General features: G+C 39.2%; 1 protein-coding gene across 5 annotated transcripts in view; it reads right to left on the reverse strand.

Moving 5' to 3' along the window:
- Positions 1-21,845, reverse strand: part of akt1 (v-akt murine thymoma viral oncogene homolog 1) — an 87,007-nt gene that overhangs the window by 55,304 nt on the left and 9,858 nt on the right. For all 5 annotated transcript variants that reach the window (XM_031890768.1, XM_002940717.5, XM_004917190.4 and 2 more), the window contains exon 2: positions 21,414-21,534. In XM_031890768.1, the coding sequence (XP_031746628.1) occupies positions 21,414-21,459 (46 nt within the window). In that variant the 5' untranslated portion in view covers positions 21,460-21,534. The remainder of the gene's footprint in view (positions 1-21,413; positions 21,535-21,845) is intronic.

Below are 21,845 nucleotides of genomic sequence, written 5' to 3' on the forward strand. Positions count from 1 at the left end.
CATTGGTGGCCAGGGCCCCCTGCCTATAAATATACATTGGTGGCCAGGGCCCCCTGCCTATAAATATACATTGGTGGCCAGGGCCCCCTGCCTATAAATATACATTGGTGGCCAGGGTCCCTACATCCTATAAATATACATTGGTGGCCAGGGCCCCTATATCCTATAAATATACATTGGTGGCCAGGGCCCCTACATCCTATAAATATACATTGGTGGCCAGGGCCCCTACATCCTATAAATATACATTGGTGGCCAGGGCCCCTACATCCTATAAATAAACATTGGTGGGCAGGGCCCACGTGTACGCGTCACGTGTACGCACGGGGCGCAACCAATCGAAATACGGAGGACCCGGCGTAATAGTTAAAGGGGGCCCGATCTACTAAGAAGACTGTAGCGCGGCCGGGCCCCCCTTTAGAAGTCAAAATCGTCCGGGCCCGGGACAACTGTCCCCGCTGTGCCCCCCTGATGGCGGCCCTGCTGGTAAGGCCTCACCTTGAGTATGCAGTGCAGTTTTGGGCTCCAGTCCTTAAGAAGGATATTAATGAGCTGGAGAGAGTGCAGAGACGTGCAACTAAACTGGTAAAGGGGATGGAAGATTTAAACTATGAGGTTAGACTGTCGAGGTTGGGGTTGTTTTCTCTGGAAAAGAGGAGCTTGCGAGGGGACATGATTACTCTGTACAAGTACATTAGAGGGGGTTATAGGCAGACAGGGGATGTTCTTTTTCTCTCATAAAAACCATCAACGCACCAGAGGTCACCCCTTTAGAATATCCAAGGCTATTGTGATACTAATATCTACAGTTAGTATTATTGGTTGTATATATAGTTTATGTATGTGAGTGTATATATTGGTAGGTAAGTATAGGTTGTGTGTGCTGGGTTTACTTGGATGGGTTGAACTTGATGGACTATGGTCTTTTTTCAACCCTATGTAACTATATTGTTGGCTTTCTCACCCTAGTGCCAGTCAGTTTAGTTACTCGTGCAGTCCTGGTTTAAGTGCTAGGGTACAACAGACATTCTGAATGTGGCTACAAGCAGTCTGCATACATTATCAAACGCTAATAGCACATCTGAGCAGGGCACCCATATCCCTAACAGCCCAGAGGCAGGCAAGATAAAGATGATAGTAACTGTAGTGCAGCATCAGCTTGAGGACCCCATGCTAGCTTTTTTCCCCATGCTTGTTCATATGACTTGCCTGTGACTGCTGATGTTGCCACAGCTTGATTCTTATTCAATATTTATACATAATTTTAATGTTAAAATACCTGTCCTGCCTGCAAAATTTCCCTCTATAATTATTTATAAAGCTCTATCACAGTGAAGGTAAAGCACCAAATAATCAGACCTATTATCCGTACTCACATGGAAAGATGACAAATAACTTTGTTAATGTTTTCAGGACAATTACTTAAATTTAAAGTTACAGGAACAGTAACACCAAAAAAATGAAAATGCATCAAAGTAATTAAACTGTAATGTACAACTGCCCTGTTAAAAGTTATGTGTTTGCTTCAGAAAGACTACTATAGTTTATAAATCAGGGCTGTGGCACACGGGGAGATTAGTCATCCGCAACTAATCTCCCTAATATGACATCCCACCGGCGGGAATGTAATCTCCCCGTGTGCCATAGCCCAGGACAAATCTCCCTGTTCACGGGTGACTATTCTCCCCGAAATGCCATCCCACCGGCGAAAATGTAAATCACCGGCGCGATTTCAGTGAAATTGTGGAAGTTGCCTTGAGAGGAAACTTCTGCGATTTCACTGAAATCGCGCCGCCGCGTATGCCATCCCACCAGCGATTTACATCTTCGCCAGTGGGATGGCATTTCGGGGAGATTAGTCTCCTGCGAACAGGGAGATTTGTCGCGGGCATACAGCGGAGTCCTAAATCTTGAAGCAAATGCCAGATCCCAGAATGAAACATGCTTAAGGTGGCCACACACGTGGCGATTTGCGATCTTTAAAGATGGTTAAATCCTCCACTAACCTTCAAAAAATAATAGGATTTCTACCTCCTTCTGCCGATTCAGCCCTGACAGCAGATTTTGCTCAGGCGGCTTCTATGGCGCCCGATCAAAATCTTTTGACCTGGCCGATCGGCAAGTCGACCGATATCAGCAGCCTCCTGTGATATTGGTCGACTCGCCGACTTGCCATACACGCACCGAATATCGTACGAAACGAGGTTTTGTACAATATTATCAGTGCGTGTGTGGCCAGCTTTATGCATGAACTGTGCCCCAGTCCAAACCATTGCTTCTAATGAGACATCTACTTTCTCAATGCCAAGAGGTTAATGAACCAGGAGAACCTCTGCAGCCATGTCATACACATGTTTAATTAGCTCTGTTTATGACATAGCAAATCTAGATCCTTAATGCATCACAGTGTGGCATAAATAGAATGGTCAATAAGCCAAACCAGGGTATAGCACTCCAAATTTCAGGTATTGGCAAGCCACGGGTCCCATTCTACAGCATGTACTTCATCTTATATTCTGTGTTCTATCTACATACAGATATGGAAAAGGATTCTAAGTGTACAGTGGAAGGAAGATTTATATATTCCACTGCTTGAAATGCGTTTGACATAGAAGAGCTTTTCCCACTATGAAACTCTACCAATTACAATGTGATTATACAATCTGCAATGAATACCACACTGGCAATTTGTAAGATCAAGCTGCAGCATTTGAAAGATTAATATTATAGCAACTGGGCATCGGGGGACTATTATTAGAGTCATATTTAATTCTCAATACAAAATTCTATTGAAATTCAATGCCTTGTCATCACAAATGGGGAGAACTGTTAAATGTGCCTCGTTCACGGGAGGATTGGCAGAAAATTTTAACAGTTGTAAAATGTTCTATAACCATCAGCTTTTTGAAAGGCAATCTCTATAACGGTTACACAGCACATATCAAGTGCCAGCACTGCTGGATTCATTGCTGCAATATTTCTAGTAACTGCTTTGAAATCTGTCAGCTGCAAAGAACATACTCTGAGGGCTTGAATGGAAGTTTAAACAAATACAGGCCAATCTAGGGCTCAAGGCAAAGCTAGATGCCACAGTGTTTCTGATCCACATGTTTGTCAACGGATTTTCCAATGGACAAAATACATGAATCACACTGCCTGAAGCCTCGCATCATCTAAAACATAATAAATACAACCTGGCAAAGAGACAGTTTCTTCTTTAATCAGGCACGTCCGTAATTTTGTCAGTGCACAGATTTTATAATACTTTGTAGATCTTTCAAACACCAGGTTGATTCTCTAAAGCAACTGTCAACTAGCTTGTGAATGGCACAAACTTAGGATAAAATGACTTTATAGGCATAATTTACATACATATCTGCCAAAAATTCTGGTCACTGATGGTCAACAAGGATGCATTTAGTTGCCCTTTAAATGATTTTACAGGTATGGGACAGGTAATTCAGAATGCTCAGGACCTGGGGTTTTTCGGATAAGGGGTCTTTCCGTAATTTGGTTCACCATCACTTGTCTACTAAACAATTGTTCAAACAGTATTTAATCCTAATCATCAATAAGGATTCAGTATATTATAGTTGGGATCAAGTACTGTTTTATTATTACAAAGAAAATTAAATTAAAATTTAAATTAAAAATTGTAACTTATTTGATTAGAATGGAGTCTATGGAAGATGACCTTCCCATAATTTGGAGCTTTCTGGATAATGGGTTTCCAGATAATGGATTCTATACCAGTAAAGTAATGTTATCTTTTAGAAAGTTTTTTCATTATTCACATCAGTCCCATGAGAGGGCCGTGAGAGGCAAACATATAACACTGATAATTATATAAGTTTCAGGTTTTTAAGCATATCTTGTACCTGCTGGGAAAGGAATTCAAGGTTAAGTAGTTCAAAAAGATAAAATACTACACTTGTCATGGTAGTTTAATGGTTCTCAATGGCATATGCTATTTGGTGCTTTTCCAATCACTCAGATTTGAATGATATACAGACAAGATTTATGTCCTTATCTTCAATCGCCGCAATAACTTGTATCCTTATGATGCAATACTCAACTCCATATCTAAATGTATTGGTTTAGATGCAGAGAAAAGCAGAAGCATAGCATATCAGTAATATACTATACAATATATATATATACACACACACACACACATAAATAGATAGATAGAGATAGCTAGATATAGTACTGTACCCTAGTTCCCTACTTTGTTTTTTGTTATAAATTCTCAATGCTTGAGAATTGGTGGGGGGCATAATAGCACCGTGCCAACTGCTATGCCAAAATTTCCTCGTTGCAAACAAGCTGTTTTAACACACCAAAGTAACCACACAGCAGGCCTGCAGAGAGTGAAGACAGCTGACAGAGATGGCTGTTGCTGTCCCTCCATTGTACACACATCCATCCAATACCAACATCTGCTGTTCTACCATTTACTTTTTCCACAACATTTAGCAAAACTGTGCCTCTGAAGGCATCATCATTAAGAAACTATCAACAAATAACTTGCAAAGTCCCGAACGACAGTTGTAAAACTAAAGTGCACTTTGTCTTGCATATGCTGAGCTTTACTTCACATCTATGTGGCACTCACAATATTAACGCCTGCAAAGCACTTTCCGCTAAATAGGGACATCGTCAAACATGTTACCCCGTAGACTTCCCCATAACAGTAAAAACTGTGAATGTGATGACACGGAGTTTACTTGAAAAGGAAAGCAGATGTTTTAAATGAGCTGCAGCCATATTTCGCAAATCTATATCCAGCCTGCAAAGTGGATAATATTCTCTGAAAGACTATTAAATATAGAAATATAAGTGGCGCATGTATGAATGGTTTGGGGGTAGTGTCACAGTCTACAGAGCATTTTTAGCTACAACACACACACAAAGGCTAAACTGATGATATGATGAATCAAAATGCTTATCTTCAGCATGCAAGCAAAGCAGATTTTCCACAACCTGACCTGGCAGTGAAGAGCCTATAGCTTGCCATGCATGGCCAGATTTGGTTGTACAGTTTGGCTGATTTAGCCATCTGGCCATGTGTGTCAACCTGCAGCTGCTGTACTGCTGAGTTGTAGTTCAACAAGACAGCTGGATCTATGTAATTGCTCCCTCATTCCTTCATTGCGTTGGGCCCTTTTTCTCTAACTGCAACTCTGTAAAACATGGTTTTACATTGGTGAATTAGAAATGAGTAGTTTCATAAGTCATCTGCCAGGATTTTTGTCCTTATATTCCACGGGCAACCTGGCAGTTAAGAGTCGTAAACAACTCAATTTAGTGAACTTTACCTTTAGAAGAACCACTGAAGCCATCAAATCTTTATTCTCTTTTTTTTTTTTTTAAACATTTTAAGTTGGTACCTCTATCACCTACAAATACATGTTCTTTTTTTATACAAGAGGTTTCCATTTTACAGTTCTGTAAAAAGCCATAAATGGCATTTGACCCGTTTATCTAGCTAAATCCATTGTATTCTACACAACTGATCTGTTATCTGCTATATTAACATGTGCCCCAAGGCCCAATTGCAGCTTGAATGACTGCATCCATGGCTACACAGCAGCTTATCTATATAATCTGTAGTTGTTTTGAAACAAACACATAATTTGTACCAGTAACAGTATATTATATATACAAATCCCTTTAATTCTTTATTATTGCTACTGGTCCTTTAATATTACACTTAATAGAAGCCGTAAAGTGGCACAAGATTAAAATTCTCCATAAGCATGGCATATTTGTCTTTCCATGCCGACCAGGATCGGAGAACAATAGCTATGGTAAATAAATTATAAGACTACATGCAGATTTAAGAGTCAGTGAGGAGAATTCCTATCGCCACAAAGGTTGCATGAGGCATATAATCCCTCAGCACCAATACAAGCATTCAGTATGCAAAAAGATACTCTAGTGAGGACTGACCAGTTAATTTAGGACTCTCCAAAAAGCTTGTTACCGTTAGGCCTTTCAGCTGTCAGGTCAAGCAAACTCCTGTTGCCTGAAAACTTATACACGCAGTCAATCCATACATTAGCAGTAAATGTATATGATATGTTTTTCCTGTGTTTCATGTACAAGTTGTAGGCAAATATTGTTGTGAGCTGCCATTTAGAATACCGTATATACTCGAGTATAAGCCGATCCGAATATAAGCCGAGGTACCTAATTTTACCTTAGAAAACTGGAAAAACGTATTGACTCGAGTATAAGCCTACGGTGGGAAATGCAGCCGCTACTGCTAAGTTTCAATAATCAAAATAAATACCAATAAAATTACATTAATTGAGGCATCAGTGGGGTATATGTTTTTAAATAAAGAAAACAGTAAACTAGCTCTGTAAGTGGAGAAGAAGGTCAACAAAAACAACAGGCACTGGAGGGTCTGGTTGCGGGTGGCCTAATTTGCACACAAAGGAGAGAGGGTGCTAGTCTGGAGGGACCCTTGGCACCTGACTCGAGTATAAGCCGAGGGTGACTTTTTCAGCACATTTTGGGTGCTGAAAAACTAGGCTTATACTCGAGTATATACAGTATTTATTCCTAACTGGGACTTACCTTTCCCTCCTTGTCTCACCATTTTGGGTAAGTGACCATTTATCCATATATATTTAATCAGGCTGAAGGATTGTTTTAAAAAACTGGTCAACTTAGTGTTGTTTAGTTCAAGCCCTGGCATATGCTTCTAGAAGTTTGTCAACACTACAGCGTGGGCTATGCCAAACTTCATTCTTTTGTTCTGTATGGAACAGATACCTTCACCTCTGTTATCAGTCATAATTTAATGAATAATTTTCTTTTATAATGGGGCATGAGCATCCTGACAGTTTCATCTATAACAAGGTGTCCCGCCATAAAATTAACTGAAACAGCTTATGTGTGTGGAACATGGTTGCTCAAGCAGAGGGCATATGCAGCTGCTGCTGACCTAGCCCACAGTCCATGACAGCTGGATGAAGGAGTGCAATGACAACTGGATGTGAGCATGTGCAATACAGAGCTGCTCTATCATTCAATTATTTATTGCATCATATAAGATAAACATGACACATGCATTGGCCACAGAATGTCTGGATTTAACATTGTTATGTACACCATGCAAGAGAAAAGAGACGCACAGGCCAGTACAACTTATATCCTCTCACCTTCACTTGCTATACAAGGGACCCACTGGCTCTCAAGTTCATAAATTGTGTAGTTTGTGTGCTTGTGGGTCAAAGACAACTATATTTTATGTTCTTTTATAAACAGGCATAGGATTTGTTATCTGGAATTCTGTAGCTTTCAGTCACCCCAAAAAATGGCATTGTTTTGCCACCAATATGGATTCATGCAGCTTAGATACCATCAAGTACAAGGTACAGGTATGGGACCTGTTATACAGAATGCTCTGGACCTGGGGTATTCCAGATAAGGGATCTTTCCATAATTTGGATCTCCATAACTTAAGTCTGCTAAAAATCATTTAAATATTGAATAAACCCAATAGGCTTGTTTTGTCTCCAATAACAATTACCGTATATACTCGAGTATAAGCCGATCCGAATATAAGCCGAGGTACCTAATTTTACCTAAGAAAACTGGAAAAACTTATTGACTCGAGTATAAGCCTAGGGTGGGTAATGCAACCGCTACTGCTAAGTTTCAATAATCAAATAAATAACAGATAAATAAATAGATAACTTTAGGGAAAGAAAAATGCTACAGCAGCAGACAAAAGCAAGTTTGGGAACACTAAGGAAGCTGCCATACTAATTATCAAGTACTTGGACCCCAATGTACAAGTCCCACCACAGTACTACAATAGTAGTTACAAGGGCAAAATAATTCATGATGCCGGACTTAGTACAAATTTAATTTTTGTAAATAACAAGTTATTGTACCAATTACTTACTTACGTTGTGCAGATGGATGTGCACTGTAGGCTCTCTCTATTTCTCCGGCTTTTTCTTGCACATTCATGAATGGCCTCAGCGTGTGCGTCTGTGTGTGCGTCTGAGTATGCGGGTAAGGAGGAGGGGGCGATATTATAAGCGCTGCGCACATAGTTGCCGCCACCCCCCCCCCCCCCATTCTCCTGACAGAGATAAAGACTGGCATGTGTTTTGGCTGGCTGGCTACGCGATAGGAGGCATGGAAAGTTACCCAGGTGCCAGACTGCCCGGCCGTGCTGTTTCCTGTTTGGCCTCATATTGTTTTGTCTCCATTCACCCAGCTAAAGCCACGTGTTCCTCTCACAGGCGCTGCGCCTCCAGTAGTGCCGGGAACATGTCTGCTGCTGAGCCTGGGACTATATCGCAGCAGCCCATACTCCCTACGCGCTTTCATGAAGGGAGCGTTCCAGTAGTTGCGCTGGAGCTGGTGATGTATCTCGCTCGGACCCACTCACCCCCCCATCGTCGGTGGTGAGTGCGGTTTCGTGAACGGAGCGTTCCAGTAGGTGCTGAATCTGGCAATGTTTTGCGCTCGGACCCCCCCCACCCCCCGTCGATGGCGGTGAGTGCGTGCGCGACAGGCACACGTTTTCGTGAAGGGAACATTCCAATAGGTGCACTGAATCTGGGCGAGGTGTCGCGCTCGGACTGCGGTGAGTGCGTGTGCGGCGGACACACAGACACACATCCACACACGGGAAGGGGGGGGTTGCGCGAGCGCGATACATCGCCAGATCGAGAGTCGGCTGGATGGACACAAGTGGAGGGAGGTATACCAGAGTATAAGCCGAGGGTTACTTTTTGAGCACATTTTTTGTGCTCAAAAACTCGGCTTATACTCTAGTATATACGGTAAGTATATCTTAGTTGGGATCAAGTACAAGGTTCTGTTTTATAATTACAGAGAAATTTTTAAAACATTTTTAAAAATTAGAATTATTTTCTTATAATGGAGTCTATGGGAGATGGCCTTTCCGTAATTCTGAACTTTCTGGATAACGGGCTTCCGCATAAGGAATCCCATACCTGTACTGTATTATTATAGAAAAAAAGGAAATCATTTTCAACAATTTGGATTATTTCCTTAAAATGGACTCACATAATTTGGAGCATTCTAAATAACAGGTTTCCCACATCTGTTTAGAAAATTAAATTAAAAAGTGAATGTTGGATTCTGTTCTCCTGTTGGATTTTTTTTAGCAAAAGAATAAATAAAATAGGCCATAGTAACTTACTGTTTACTTCCTTATTAAATGCATTGAAAAACTGAAACCCATTAGATGCTACCATTATTAATCAAGACCTACCACAATCCTTTAGGGCTAACATTACAATTCTGAGCTTATTTATTAATTTTTTGAGTTTCTGAATTCGAATAAACTCAAATTTGTAATGCTTGCTTATTAATAAGGAAAACTCGTTTGATTTAACCACCTGGACCAACTCAAAAATTACACTCGAACACTGATAAATCACTTCTTTGTATTATGCAAACACCAATACAGGCATGGATCCATAATGCTCAGTATCTGGGGTGTTCCAGATAAGGAGTCTTTCCATAATTTAGATCTCTATACTTTAATTCAACTAAAAATGTATTTAAACATTACATAAACCTAATAGGATTGTTCTGGCTCCAATAAGGATTAAGTAGTTAGGGTTGTGTCCAAGGTAATCAAAAATAGGGAAAAAGCAGGCAGACACTCCGGTATTTCCACAAAATGTACAAGGTACTGTATTGTAATTACACAGAAAAAGGACGTTTTTAAAAAATGTAATTATTTGACTAAAGTCTATGGGTGATGGCTCTCCTATATTTCAGAGCTTTCTGGATAATGGGTTTCCAGATGCAGCATTTATTGGGCAGAAATCCTCCCCACGAGCACAGTTACAAGCACAATACACTGTAGTCTCGTAACAGGCAGGAGTAGTAATGTTGCGTTAGTCTTAGAAAACTAGCAGTAGCATAACTATGAATCTCTTTTGCAATATATTAATACTTTAGGCCCAACTTAGTTCAATACAATACATGTATTACTTATATCTGATCCAGTAACTTCTAGGACAGCTAATAAGCATTAGCAAACGGATTTAAATGTTGCCTTCATCCAGGACCCTCAAGTTCACTGCTATGCCCCATGGGTCTGGCATGTGTACAGGTATGAAATAACACTCCCTGATCTGTAGCTTTATGGAGAGGAGAACAGCAGCATGGCCAAATATTTTCCTATTTGTAAAATTGGGTAACTATGGAACATTATATTTGATAAGACAATAATAGAAAAAATTTCCTGCATCTCTTTGACACTCATTTTAAGCAAATATTCCCTGTTTATGGGCTACGGTCACCCTTGTAAACATTTGACAGTGTTCCTGGCAGCTATCAGACTGGAGTCAGCTAGTAGATTTCTGTGTCACAGAAGAGCCATGACTACTGCCTTCTTGGGCTACAGCCAGCTCCACTAAATGGCTAAGGGCTACGGTACACATGGTGTTTTGATTGCAGCTACTTGTGTTGCCAAACGCTGCAGCCAGTCACAGGCAGCTTCTCTTCTGGTTCCTTGCTTAGATTTAATTTTTATTTTCCTTTATTTTTCCCTTAAATAAAGGCATGCAAAGACAAATGAGAAATGTTGCTCCCTATAACATTGTAGCAATGCAGTGCTGGTTCTGTATTTGTAAAAGATAACGCTAATGGTAATAGCCCAGCAATATGTGTTTTGACTTCTCAAGTTGTGTATGTACAAGTGCCCCATCAAATCTGCCATTAGAGATGTGTAAAGGTACAGCACATAGGGATGTATGCTTTATTTTCTAAAAGAGGACACTGAAGCTGCCTATACCCACCTGTGGTTTATCCCTCTTTTTAAATTCTTTGATATTCTTAAAAAAAACAATGTGTAACAGTGCAGTTTCCTTTCCTGAAATGTTTACGGCTGGTTAGCATTGCAGTTAGCAGTGCATTGTTTTTGTTTTAAATAGGACAAAGTGTGTTTTTCAAAGCTGAAGTCACGACTTTTACAAAAAAAGCCACAAAATACGAGGAAATGTCTAAAAACTAGAAGCTGCAGAGAGATAATCTGCTGTACAAACGCTACTGTCAGAGGAAGATCATGATAACCAATTTCTTAGAAGCCAAGTGTACAATCTTCTAGGATTTTTTGACCACCGTGCTTCTGACCAGTATGTTGAAAGATAAAAACATGCGGTGTCATTGTTTGTGGCTTCTGGACTAATGACTCCATTCATTTCCCATATTTTTAGTAGTAGATACTGGCTATGCCAAACAAGGGCACTGGTTTGCAGAATTTTAAAGGGAAACCATCAATATCAGTGTGGATTGAAATCTAAAGTATCGTATATTACACCAGAAGTAGGTGCTTTTCCTTTTTTACAAATGAAATATGATTTTTCTTTTGGCCTGGGGGGTGGTATGCATAATATTGTGTTAATTTCCCTCAAACTTCCCTCCCAACACAACTACAGTTTGTCAGTTTCCCTCAAAAGTCTCTACTGACATACAGGGCCACAGTTAAAGAGATGGGGCCCTGAGCAATGATACTAGACTGGGGCCCAAACTGTTGGGTAGCCACAGGCTGCCACTAATCATTTCAAATACCAGGTTAACAATCTGACACTACTGACAGGGCTGTCTATATTTGGAAGCACTTTATTTATGAGGGGCAGCATGTAGGGGTACCACAGTTTGGTGCAGGATGAACAGGGCCCTGTACATAAGTGAATTATAGGGCTGTATTGTGCCTAAATCACTTTGCCTTGATATGTGCACTGGATTTAGCACAACATGCAAATTATATGATGCAAGCACTCTACTACTACTCTCACACTAAGAGATGTGATTTTGCACTCCTTACTGCTCTAGCACTTGCAGCAGAGGATTTGAAAAATGACCCCTGTATGCTCTGGAATGCTAAAAAGCTTCTTTGCCTCCTAAAATATGTACACACAGAGAGGCACCAGACCCAGGTACTTTCCAGCAGCACAGTGCCATACTCGACTGATGCCAAGCTTGCGCAGTACTGAAACCAGTGAAGAATTCCTGTACCACCCAAGCTCATCTGGGGTCTTAAGTAATCAACTAGAATCACAGCGATTCTACCTTTCTTGTCCTTTAACAACAATTTAATTTTCTGACAGGAAAATGTTAACCAGTGGTGTAACAACTTTGCACCAAGTAGCAAACAATACTCAGCCCCCTTCCCCCCCCCCCCCCACCTGTATAAATCCCTGTTCCCCACCTTCTACCTGAGTGCTAGAAAGAGGTTCTGCTTCCTTTATTGTTATGCCACTTGCGTTAAAAAATTGGCACATTTATCAAAAAAAGATACCTTTGTCAATTCATTAGTTACATGCATTCATTTCAATCGGTCAGTAATCAGGGTTGCTTGGCTTCACTGCTGAACAAAATCACCTGTCCGAATCCTTGCTCGCTGGTACTAATTGCATGCAGGGGTAAAGGATTTGCACAGTTATTAACCATGCTGAAACAAATCATTCTGGTGCGAAAATAAATTGTTAAATAGTAAAAAGACTGGTATCTCATTTTGTATTTTGGATACTATGTATGTATGCATGTAGTTATACTAAACTGCTTGTATAAGAGATACTGTATTTTTTTGTAATAATAATAATAGAGACAGGGGATGAAGCATTGCAATAAACTGAAAAGGCACCCTGTCCAGAACAAAAAACATACAGTATATGCAAAGTCCATACTGATGGATGGGTCAGATCTAAGGCTAAATGGTTCTGCACATGCTCCAGGCCACACAGTTCCCTCAAACAAAGGGCATCAGACAGGACACAGCGGCCATTTGCAAGTCGGCTGTAGCATTTCCATCAGATTACAAGTCAGAAGGAGGTAAAGGTCCTTTCCTAACCCCTTTTTGCTAATTTGGCATTGCAAACATATTGAAATACATGAGAAAGCTTCATGCACAAAGCCTGGACACTTTGCTAACCAGACATTTTAGGATTATTACCAAGAGCAAAACATGCTGCTGGTGAGGAGACGATGCAGAAACTCATTTTCCTTTAATAAATGTGGACAGATTAAATAAACTAAACATCTGTCCCATGTTGCAAGCAATCCTACCATCACAGCATTTCCTTCCAATTAGACTAATGTAAGGTGATGCAAAAGGCCATAACATTGTTAAGTCAGAAAACATGAAGCTGATTGGCACAACAACATTAATTCTGAACCATTCCGACTTACTAAATTGGTCCTTAGGGCTTGTGAACCTGCCTGTTAACTTCATTGCATTATGTTTTTCTTGTTCTGAGCGGATGTCAGGCGCAGTGCATTTTTGGAGGTGGAAATCAGACACATTGAGGAGAAGTAGTGGTGTGGTTGGTGCAGTAGGAAAACAGAATCTACGTATGTTCTGCAAGGTGTTCAATGATCAGCATTGTCTATTTTAGTAGCCCCAAGTAGCTGATACCAGTAGCTCTGTGGCACACGCTGCGCAGGTGATTTCGGCAAATCGCCGAAAATGCCTCGCGAGGCAACTTTGCGCTTTGCCGAAATCGCCTGCGCAGCGTGTGCCATCCCACTGGCGACTTACATTTTCGCCGGTGGGATGGTAGTTCGGGGAGATTAGTCGCCCATGACAAGGGAGATTTGTCGCGAGCGACTAATCTCCCCGTGTGCCAGAGCCCTAAAGGTTGAAGGTTTCTTTAAGCAGGTTATTGGGCTTTAAATGGCAGTTTCAAACTAAGGGGCACATTTATCATAGTACGATTGTTTCCGAATGCAAAAAATTCCTATTTTTTCTAAGTTTTCTAACTGTGCATATTTTTTGCGAATTTTTCATACTTTGCAACAATTCGTGCGACAAAATCGTATTTTTCGTGCTTTGCGACAATTTTTGCAACAAAATCGTATTTGTCGCAACAGCAACGAAAGTTACGAAATTTTCAGATTGAAACAAAAAGAATCGTATTTCGTGATTTGTACTTTAATGAATAGGCCCCTAAGTAATAAACATTTGTACCACATTACCTAGAAATCCGTTCTAATTCCAATAACCCCATGATCATCCAGGGCCTCAAGCCAAAGTGTTTGAATTATACAGAGAATTAAAGCAACACGTCAATTACAAAAACATGCTAGTAAAAAAGAAGCTCCCCCAAATCAAACAAATGGAGGGACTTGGTTATAAATGCTGAAGTGAATGAAATGAACTGGAAAGGCTTTAGAATACCAACATTAGATTACCATGTTGCCCATGTGATACTTTCTGTAACTGCAGTGTGCACTACTACACATACATTTACATGACTCCTGCAGAACCTATGGAGGAGAGCAGTGCTCTGAGTAAACCAGGAACCCCTAGGGGAGACCAGTTAACGATATTGGGGCAACCTACAGCATTCTAGGGCAGATCTTTGAGGTCACATTATCCCCTTCAATAGAAATCATTGTTTTCTGGAGAAAATCCCTTGGACATGATAAAACATCTGTGTAATATGAAGAGAACATTTTTAGTTAATTACCTACAGTCTTGTGAAATAGTAAATATGTGCAGGTATGGGACCTGTTCTCTCGAATGCTTGGGACCTGGCATTTTCCAGATAAGGGATCTTTCCATAATTTGGATCACCATTCTTTAAGTCTACCGAAAAAACACTTTAATATTAAATAAACCCAATAGGATTGTTTACCACCAATATGGGTTCATGCAGCTTAGTTACCTTTAAGTACAAGGTACCATCTATTTCATTATTTAAGAAAAAGGAAATCATTTTAAACATCTGAATTATTTAATTAAAATGGACTCTATGGGAGATGGCTTTCACATAATTTGAAACTCTATACCTGTATATGCCACTGAAGATTCAGTGACATTTCTGGAGCTGGCTAGTGCTCTGCATAAGTTGGAATCCTTTACCCCCCATATCCACTTCTGTGTCTTCTTACACTCATAAAAAGAAATTTACTCCTAGAAAGGTAGATGGCTAGAAGGCATCTAACTTTCATAAAGTAATTTACACCAATAAACATGTGCAGTGTTATAGTCAAACACATACTCAAGTAAATCCACATACATTCTGACTCTATTCCTTTTTTGCCGATCATCATGGTATTTTGCCTTTTCCTACTGGATATAGCTATCTTTACCTAATTGAATAGGTAGCGTGCATCCTTTGTGCAAGTATTAGTTATATAGCAGCATATTAATGGAAAATGTGAGTGCACAGTGTAAGATCTACTTGGCTTATCGGAATGCACTGAGCACTATCAAGCACGCCCTGTCCAACAGTCCCTGCTATTCCATGTAAACAAGTTGGAAACTTTGCATTGAGTGATATAACCAAAAGGGGAAGAGCTAAAATCAATGACCTCTTTTCACAGGTAGACTACAGAAAGAATTAAAAACACAAACCTAAAGCTCAAGGACAAAATCCAGAAAAATACAATATCCCATAACAGAGCATAAATCAGGCCACACTATTGTTTTGCAGCTCCAAAGTGTGCATGGTGCCTCTCTCTCTTTAAAGTAGCCTCTTCAGCAGTGAAAGGGTTAAACAACTTCCTTTCTCTCTGGAGAACCCAGGCAACACTCCTGTTCTTCCTGCTGCCTTGCTAACGTCCATCAGCAATATTTCCAACATTACAACTATATTATTTATACATTATATATATAGCAAAAATCGAAGGTACCGCACTCACAGGTCTTAAGCAACATCAAAGTATTTTATTACAAAATAACATCTAACGTTTCGGCTGCCGCTGCAGCCTTTCTCAAAGATATAGATATACACACATATGCATATACATATATATACACGCACACATACATACATACATACACACTGCACTTAGGGACATAGGAGGCTGGATGCTACCCCAAGTGCTGCTAATAGACCAGGGATATTCAACAATATTATATGCCATATTTTAAAATACGTCCATTTCTAGATGTAATGAAAGAGAAGTTTAATCGCTGGAGGTTAATATATTCATTAGAAGTGAAAATCTAACTGAATAGGTGGATACCTAGTAAAGTTATAAAAGGTTGTACAAGCTGTGCTATTCTCCCATAAGATTGGTTGCGGATAGCAACTGCAACTTGTGCAATTTTAACCTATGTTCATAAAGAGGCCTGTGTTCCTTTTTTAAAAGTTCACCATTCAAAAAGCAGTCAGTCACCTATGGTAATGGCAAGCCATGCAGCCAAAGGCAGGCTGCGGGTACATTACAAAATGAGCATGATGGACTTAACCTAAATTAGAATTTGTCTGCACTCATCACTATAAAAGCTTCAGAAAGTAGGTGGGTTATAAAAATAATAGCAAATAAAATAACGTAACATTGCAACCATGGAAGCTGCGTCAAACAAATGAAATAAAGTGTGCTGGCAGCTAGACGACCTTGATGTTTGGGGGCTGGTATGAAATAGGGAAGCTGTAACTTCCTGTTTACACACTACAGAATACACATATACATATTTCTACCCATGCATGAGATTAACTCACTTCTAGTCACTAGATGAAAATGGTTACATTGAACTGCATACACACACAGATTTTATATTGCCAAGTAAAGGTACTAAATCCAACACAATAAGGAAATGATTTCAATAGGCAATAGTATATGTACAACTGTCTTTTAAACTGGTCTAGGTAGCTCTCTGACTCACACAACACACCTTGTTACATACTAACAGTGCATGTTTTCCAAACTTCCATCCATGGATCTGTCACTAGGCCAAAGGCTTCGGGGGGACTTGAAGCTGTAGGTCCACAGAATCTGAAGGGGCTGCAGTTTGTCCATCAAAGAACTGATTGAGCAATGCTGACAGATGCACAATTTGTGGGCCACCAGTACAACACTGGCACCATATAATATCTTAAGGTCTGCTGCGCTTCCCCACAATAATGCTATTTATAGTAGTATATATTATTTTACATTAGTGTTCCCCTAATGAAAATGAATGTGTAGGATGTTTGGTATTTTTTTTTCCCCTGCCGAGCAAAATTTACACTGTTAATTGCCTAAAGGAAGCCTTATGGTAGAATCCATTAGTGTTTCTCAAAAGCACTTGTGATAAAGTACACTTAACAGAGTCATAATAACGGCCCGGCAATAAATCTTGTCTTCTTGTTGTCATTAAATCTATTTTGCAGATGGAGGGAATAGTTATAAGAAAAAACATGCAAATAAGTTCTTGTAATATTATTTGCACATTCAGTAAAGAGAGGGAGAGTGCATAATGTATCCCCTACTGATAATTACAAAGAGATTACAAGTCAGGGATTAGTTATGTGACCATAAGGTCCTCATTCACATAAGCACGGTAGTGGCATCTAAAATAGACAGTCAGCTACTGTTGCTCCAGTCTTAGCCTAATGTCATATGGTGCAAAAAAAGCTGAAGCTGCTCTACATGTGAGTCCATTAGTTACAGAAGGGCACCACTGGGTATAAGTGAGGGCTATACGACACTGCACACACCGATGAGTCCTCTTTCTCTACTTCCTTAATAGTCTGGTCTTAACTATGTCAGCTAACAGAATGCTCAGGGAGTATCATAGTCTTTTATTTTTGCAGAGCAGCATTGGGTAGATAACTCTTGGTCTAGTTATAAATTCTTCAAATTCGTACAGTACAGAGAACATGCATACATTTTAAGCGGACATTACTTAAAGAGGACCTGTCACCCAGACATAAAAAGTTGTATAATAAAAGTCCTTTTCAAATTAAACATGAAACTCAAATTAATTTTTATATTAACACATCCAAACCCATTGTAAAGGCATTAAAAAATTCCAGCTGTCAATCATATATTGCTTGCCCCGCCCCTATGCCTTGGGCATAGAGGCAGGGCAGACAATAACTTTAGCTTTCCGTTCAGCACTACCTAGATGTCACTGCACATCTCATTTTCCCCCTCCCTCCTCATCATCTAATTGTGTAGCCAATGCATAGGAATCTGGTCCCCTATTCTGGCACATAAACAAGATTTTGGCATGATACAAAGCTTGCCTTAATAACAGTGTCCACAAAATGGTGCCTGCCTGCTTGCTTTGATTGAGTAATTCCAAGACGGAAGGAAACAAGATTTATATTATTAAATCCTAAGTAAAATTTATTTTGCTTAACTAACAATATAGAAAATAATTTGGAGTTATTTCTTAAATATTCAATAACAGTGCATGGAAAAACCAATCAAATTGCTGTTCCAATGACCAAGCTTCAGGTATTCATTCAAGGGAAAATATAAGATGTTTCATTATGATTTTCACCAATATATTTAAATATAGAGCCAGAAAGTTACACAGTGCTTTGCATGAATTTCTAACTAACAGGGACCTTAAAGAATAAGTAAACCTTTTATTTTAAAATCCCTAAGATGGCTGTAAACAGGTCTGTAAATGATATATCTCTGTCCCTACACTGAGTCTGATATTCGTTATAAAGGTGACCATAAACGTTAAGAGTCACTCTCAAATCTTTCCCCCGGTATGCCCACCTTGGGTTGGTTATATCATGCTAATGCGATCATTTGGCCCTAGTGCCAAAACAAAAAGTCAGAGCAAGGTCTACATGCGCAGCAGGCAGTTTTTTTGACCATTTTAGAGATTTTAAAATAAAAAGGCTTAGTTATACTTTAATTGGTTGGAAGACATATTCCAGTGTATTTATTAGGGATGCACCAAACCCACTTTTTTGGGTCTGGCCAAACCCCTGAACCCACTCTGAAGGGGTCAGGAGAATCCCGAGCCAAATCCTAATTAACATATGGTAATAAGGATCGCAGCGCACTGTGAAATTATTTTCACCTGACCATTTAACCCTTTCCGGGTGCTAATTAGCATATGCTAATTGATGCTAATTAGGATTCAGTTCTTATTTAATAACAACTTGTACGGCAATACCCTGCACCCAGGAATGGCAGTACATCACAACCATGAATGATACCCAAAGGCTTATAAGAGCAGGCCTGCTCTGGAGAAACTTGCAGTATCAGTAAGGACTGCTCAGGGTGCTCCTTCAAAGTGGCAAAGGGTTGTTGGCTTTAAGAACAGGCCCAATATCCCAATGCCTTAAAGTAAAACGGACATTATAAAAGTACTCTTCAAATTATTAAAGTACATTAAGGCCATTTACCAACTGTCTGATTTTTAGTGCTAAAAGTTGCAACCTTTCCGAGATTTACTAAGCGACAAAACTGCGACAATTCAGAATCCAAAAATATTCCATCTAAAACTTGTAAATATCATGTAAAAGTCAATGGCAAATGTCCCTTCCCTTTCCTGGAAGATCTTTATTTGCTTTGAATTGTAAGAGGTTTTTAGATTTGCAACGCTGGCTATTGTGCGACACTATTAAAAAGTCCCGACTAATGTGCAACAAGTCAAAGTGCTTTTTCCAGTTCAAATTTTTGAGTAAATATGAGACATTCGTGAAAATGAGTTTATTCAGATTTTTTAAAACAAATAGGGGTTGATTCACTAAAGTGCATTAAAACGAGCACTATTTATAGCATGCGCTAAAAATGTTATCGCATCTTATTTTTTGCGATTTAACTCACGATTCACTAAAAGGACACACGTCAAAATGTAGACACGATGCTGTTTGCGTTATTTAACTCACAAAGAACGGTTTTTTTTTCGAGCGTGCGTCAATTCCTGCTGTGCGTGATATATTTCGCCGCTTGCTATATTAGCGCACGATTTAACACACAATTGAACGCACAAAACCATTACGTTCGTAAAACTACTTTTCTGAAAATGGCCATTTCCCTGAAAACTGGAGGATGCATGACTCTAGGGCCAACATATACTTAAAAAAATCCCACTGCAAAGTCCATGTTGTGTTGCCAAAAGCTCACGAACTGCAATTTTCTATAAGTACCGTCTACCCCAAGTAGGTGTTAATCTTTGCACAGACTAATGCGATATTTAGCGTGTTAAACGCTTCATATGTGTTTGTGAATCATGCGTTAATACTATTTCTATTCGCTAATTAACGCAATGCGTTAAAATTAACGCACTGCGGTGGCACACTATTTAACGCGTGCAATATGCGACTTAACGCATGCAAAAATTCGTTGATGAATCGGTACTTAATTAGTGCGTCTATTTTAACGCAAAAAACCATGCGTTACGAGTTAACGCACTTTAGTGAGTCAACCCCATAGAGTTTTAGTAAAGTTAAGCTGCTGAGACTCTATATATATTATATATATATTATATATATATATATATATAGATATATATATATATATATATATATTATATATATATATATATATATATATATATATATATATCCCAGCGAGTGTGGAAGCTCACTGAACTAGCATTAAGATATTTATACTCAAGTGCATAAGCTTACATTTTTCAAAACTGAACAAGTTCAACTGTCAAATCTCTTTGAAAAACAGCAATATTCTGCACGGAACTTACATTTTTTGCACAATTTAGAATCATCAGCAAAAATAGAGACAGTACTTACAATACCCATCTTTAAGTCATTAATAAACAAGTTAAAAAGCAAAATGACCAAGGAGAGACCTCTGTGGTACTCCACTAACAACACTGGCACACTTTGCATATGTTCCATTTACCACCACTCTTTGTAGTCTATCCTTTAGCCATTTCTCTATCCAATTACAAATATTATGTAACACGTAATTATTCCTTAATTTAATGTGTAACTTTCTTTGTGGTAATGTACCAAATGCTTTAGCAAAGTCTAAATAGATAGCATCTACTAGCACCCCAGAGTGTAGGTTCCGGCTTGGCCCTTCATAGAAGGCAATTATTTGTTTGGCAAGATCTGCGTACAACAACAGCACATGTGGTTTGAAATGTATTCCAGTATTTTATCCCTTATTACCCACTCCACAAACATTTTGATCACTAATGTCAAACTAACAGGTCTTTAGTTTTTAGGCTGAAAACTGGATCCCTTTTTGAAGATCACACCCCATTATCAATACGAGTGCCTAGCATTTGCAGGTACTTTTGTTGTGTTTACATACTGTAAAAAGCAGCTCAGCTGGCACAGCCCAAAACTTGCCCCAATTCCTAATAATGGGCCGCTAGCATGTGTATGGGGGATGGATTTAGTGTAAAAATACTAAAATGCTTAATCATACACTGGCTTTTCAACAGATAGATTCCATATATTTAAAATACTTTAACAAAAATATTTATATACATTTATTTTAAGCACCTTGCATGCCTAAGTCTGGTAGGTAGGTCTTGCAGCAGTCAACACCAATGTGCCAAATCCTTTTATCTGATGTTATAGTGATTGCACAGACAAAGTAAACAAAAGAAGTAATAAGACAGGGGTTAAACATTCCTACGCCACTCTTCTAGTGAAAAAAATCAACAATTTATAGATACGCATATCACTCTGTGCTTTTACAAAATTTAACGGAAATAAAGAGAAAAAGCGGAATTTCAGTCTTACCTCTTTTGTGCAGCCAACCTTCCTTCACAATGCTTACTTCATTCATGACGGCAATGTACACTTGCCTGCAACACTCACTTAGATGTGGACTTAAAACTGTAGCAGCAAAATTTTAGGATTTCTAAAACAAAAAAAGAAAAACAACATTCTTAAGCTGTAAATCCAGATCCAAAAATTTAGCAAAGAATAGGGCAAATGTAAGTTAATGCCAAGTAGGAACATCCCTGGGTTCTTGCTGGGAAGGTAACCTGGCTAATTCTGAAAAGCCAGTAACCCTTAGGATGACTTTGGGGGGGGATATATATTTTAGAAGGATAAAGAAACAATTTCCCACAATGTCCTTTGAAAAATAAAAATCTCCAAAACCTGGTTAAAGTGAATTGAGTTTGGACTATTATGATTAGTATTTGTGGTAAATTTCCCTTTTCAAAA

This window comes from Xenopus tropicalis, chromosome 8, assembly GCF_000004195.4.
Source record: "Xenopus tropicalis strain Nigerian chromosome 8, UCB_Xtro_10.0, whole genome shotgun sequence".
NCBI lineage: Eukaryota > Metazoa > Chordata > Amphibia > Anura > Pipidae > Xenopus > Xenopus tropicalis.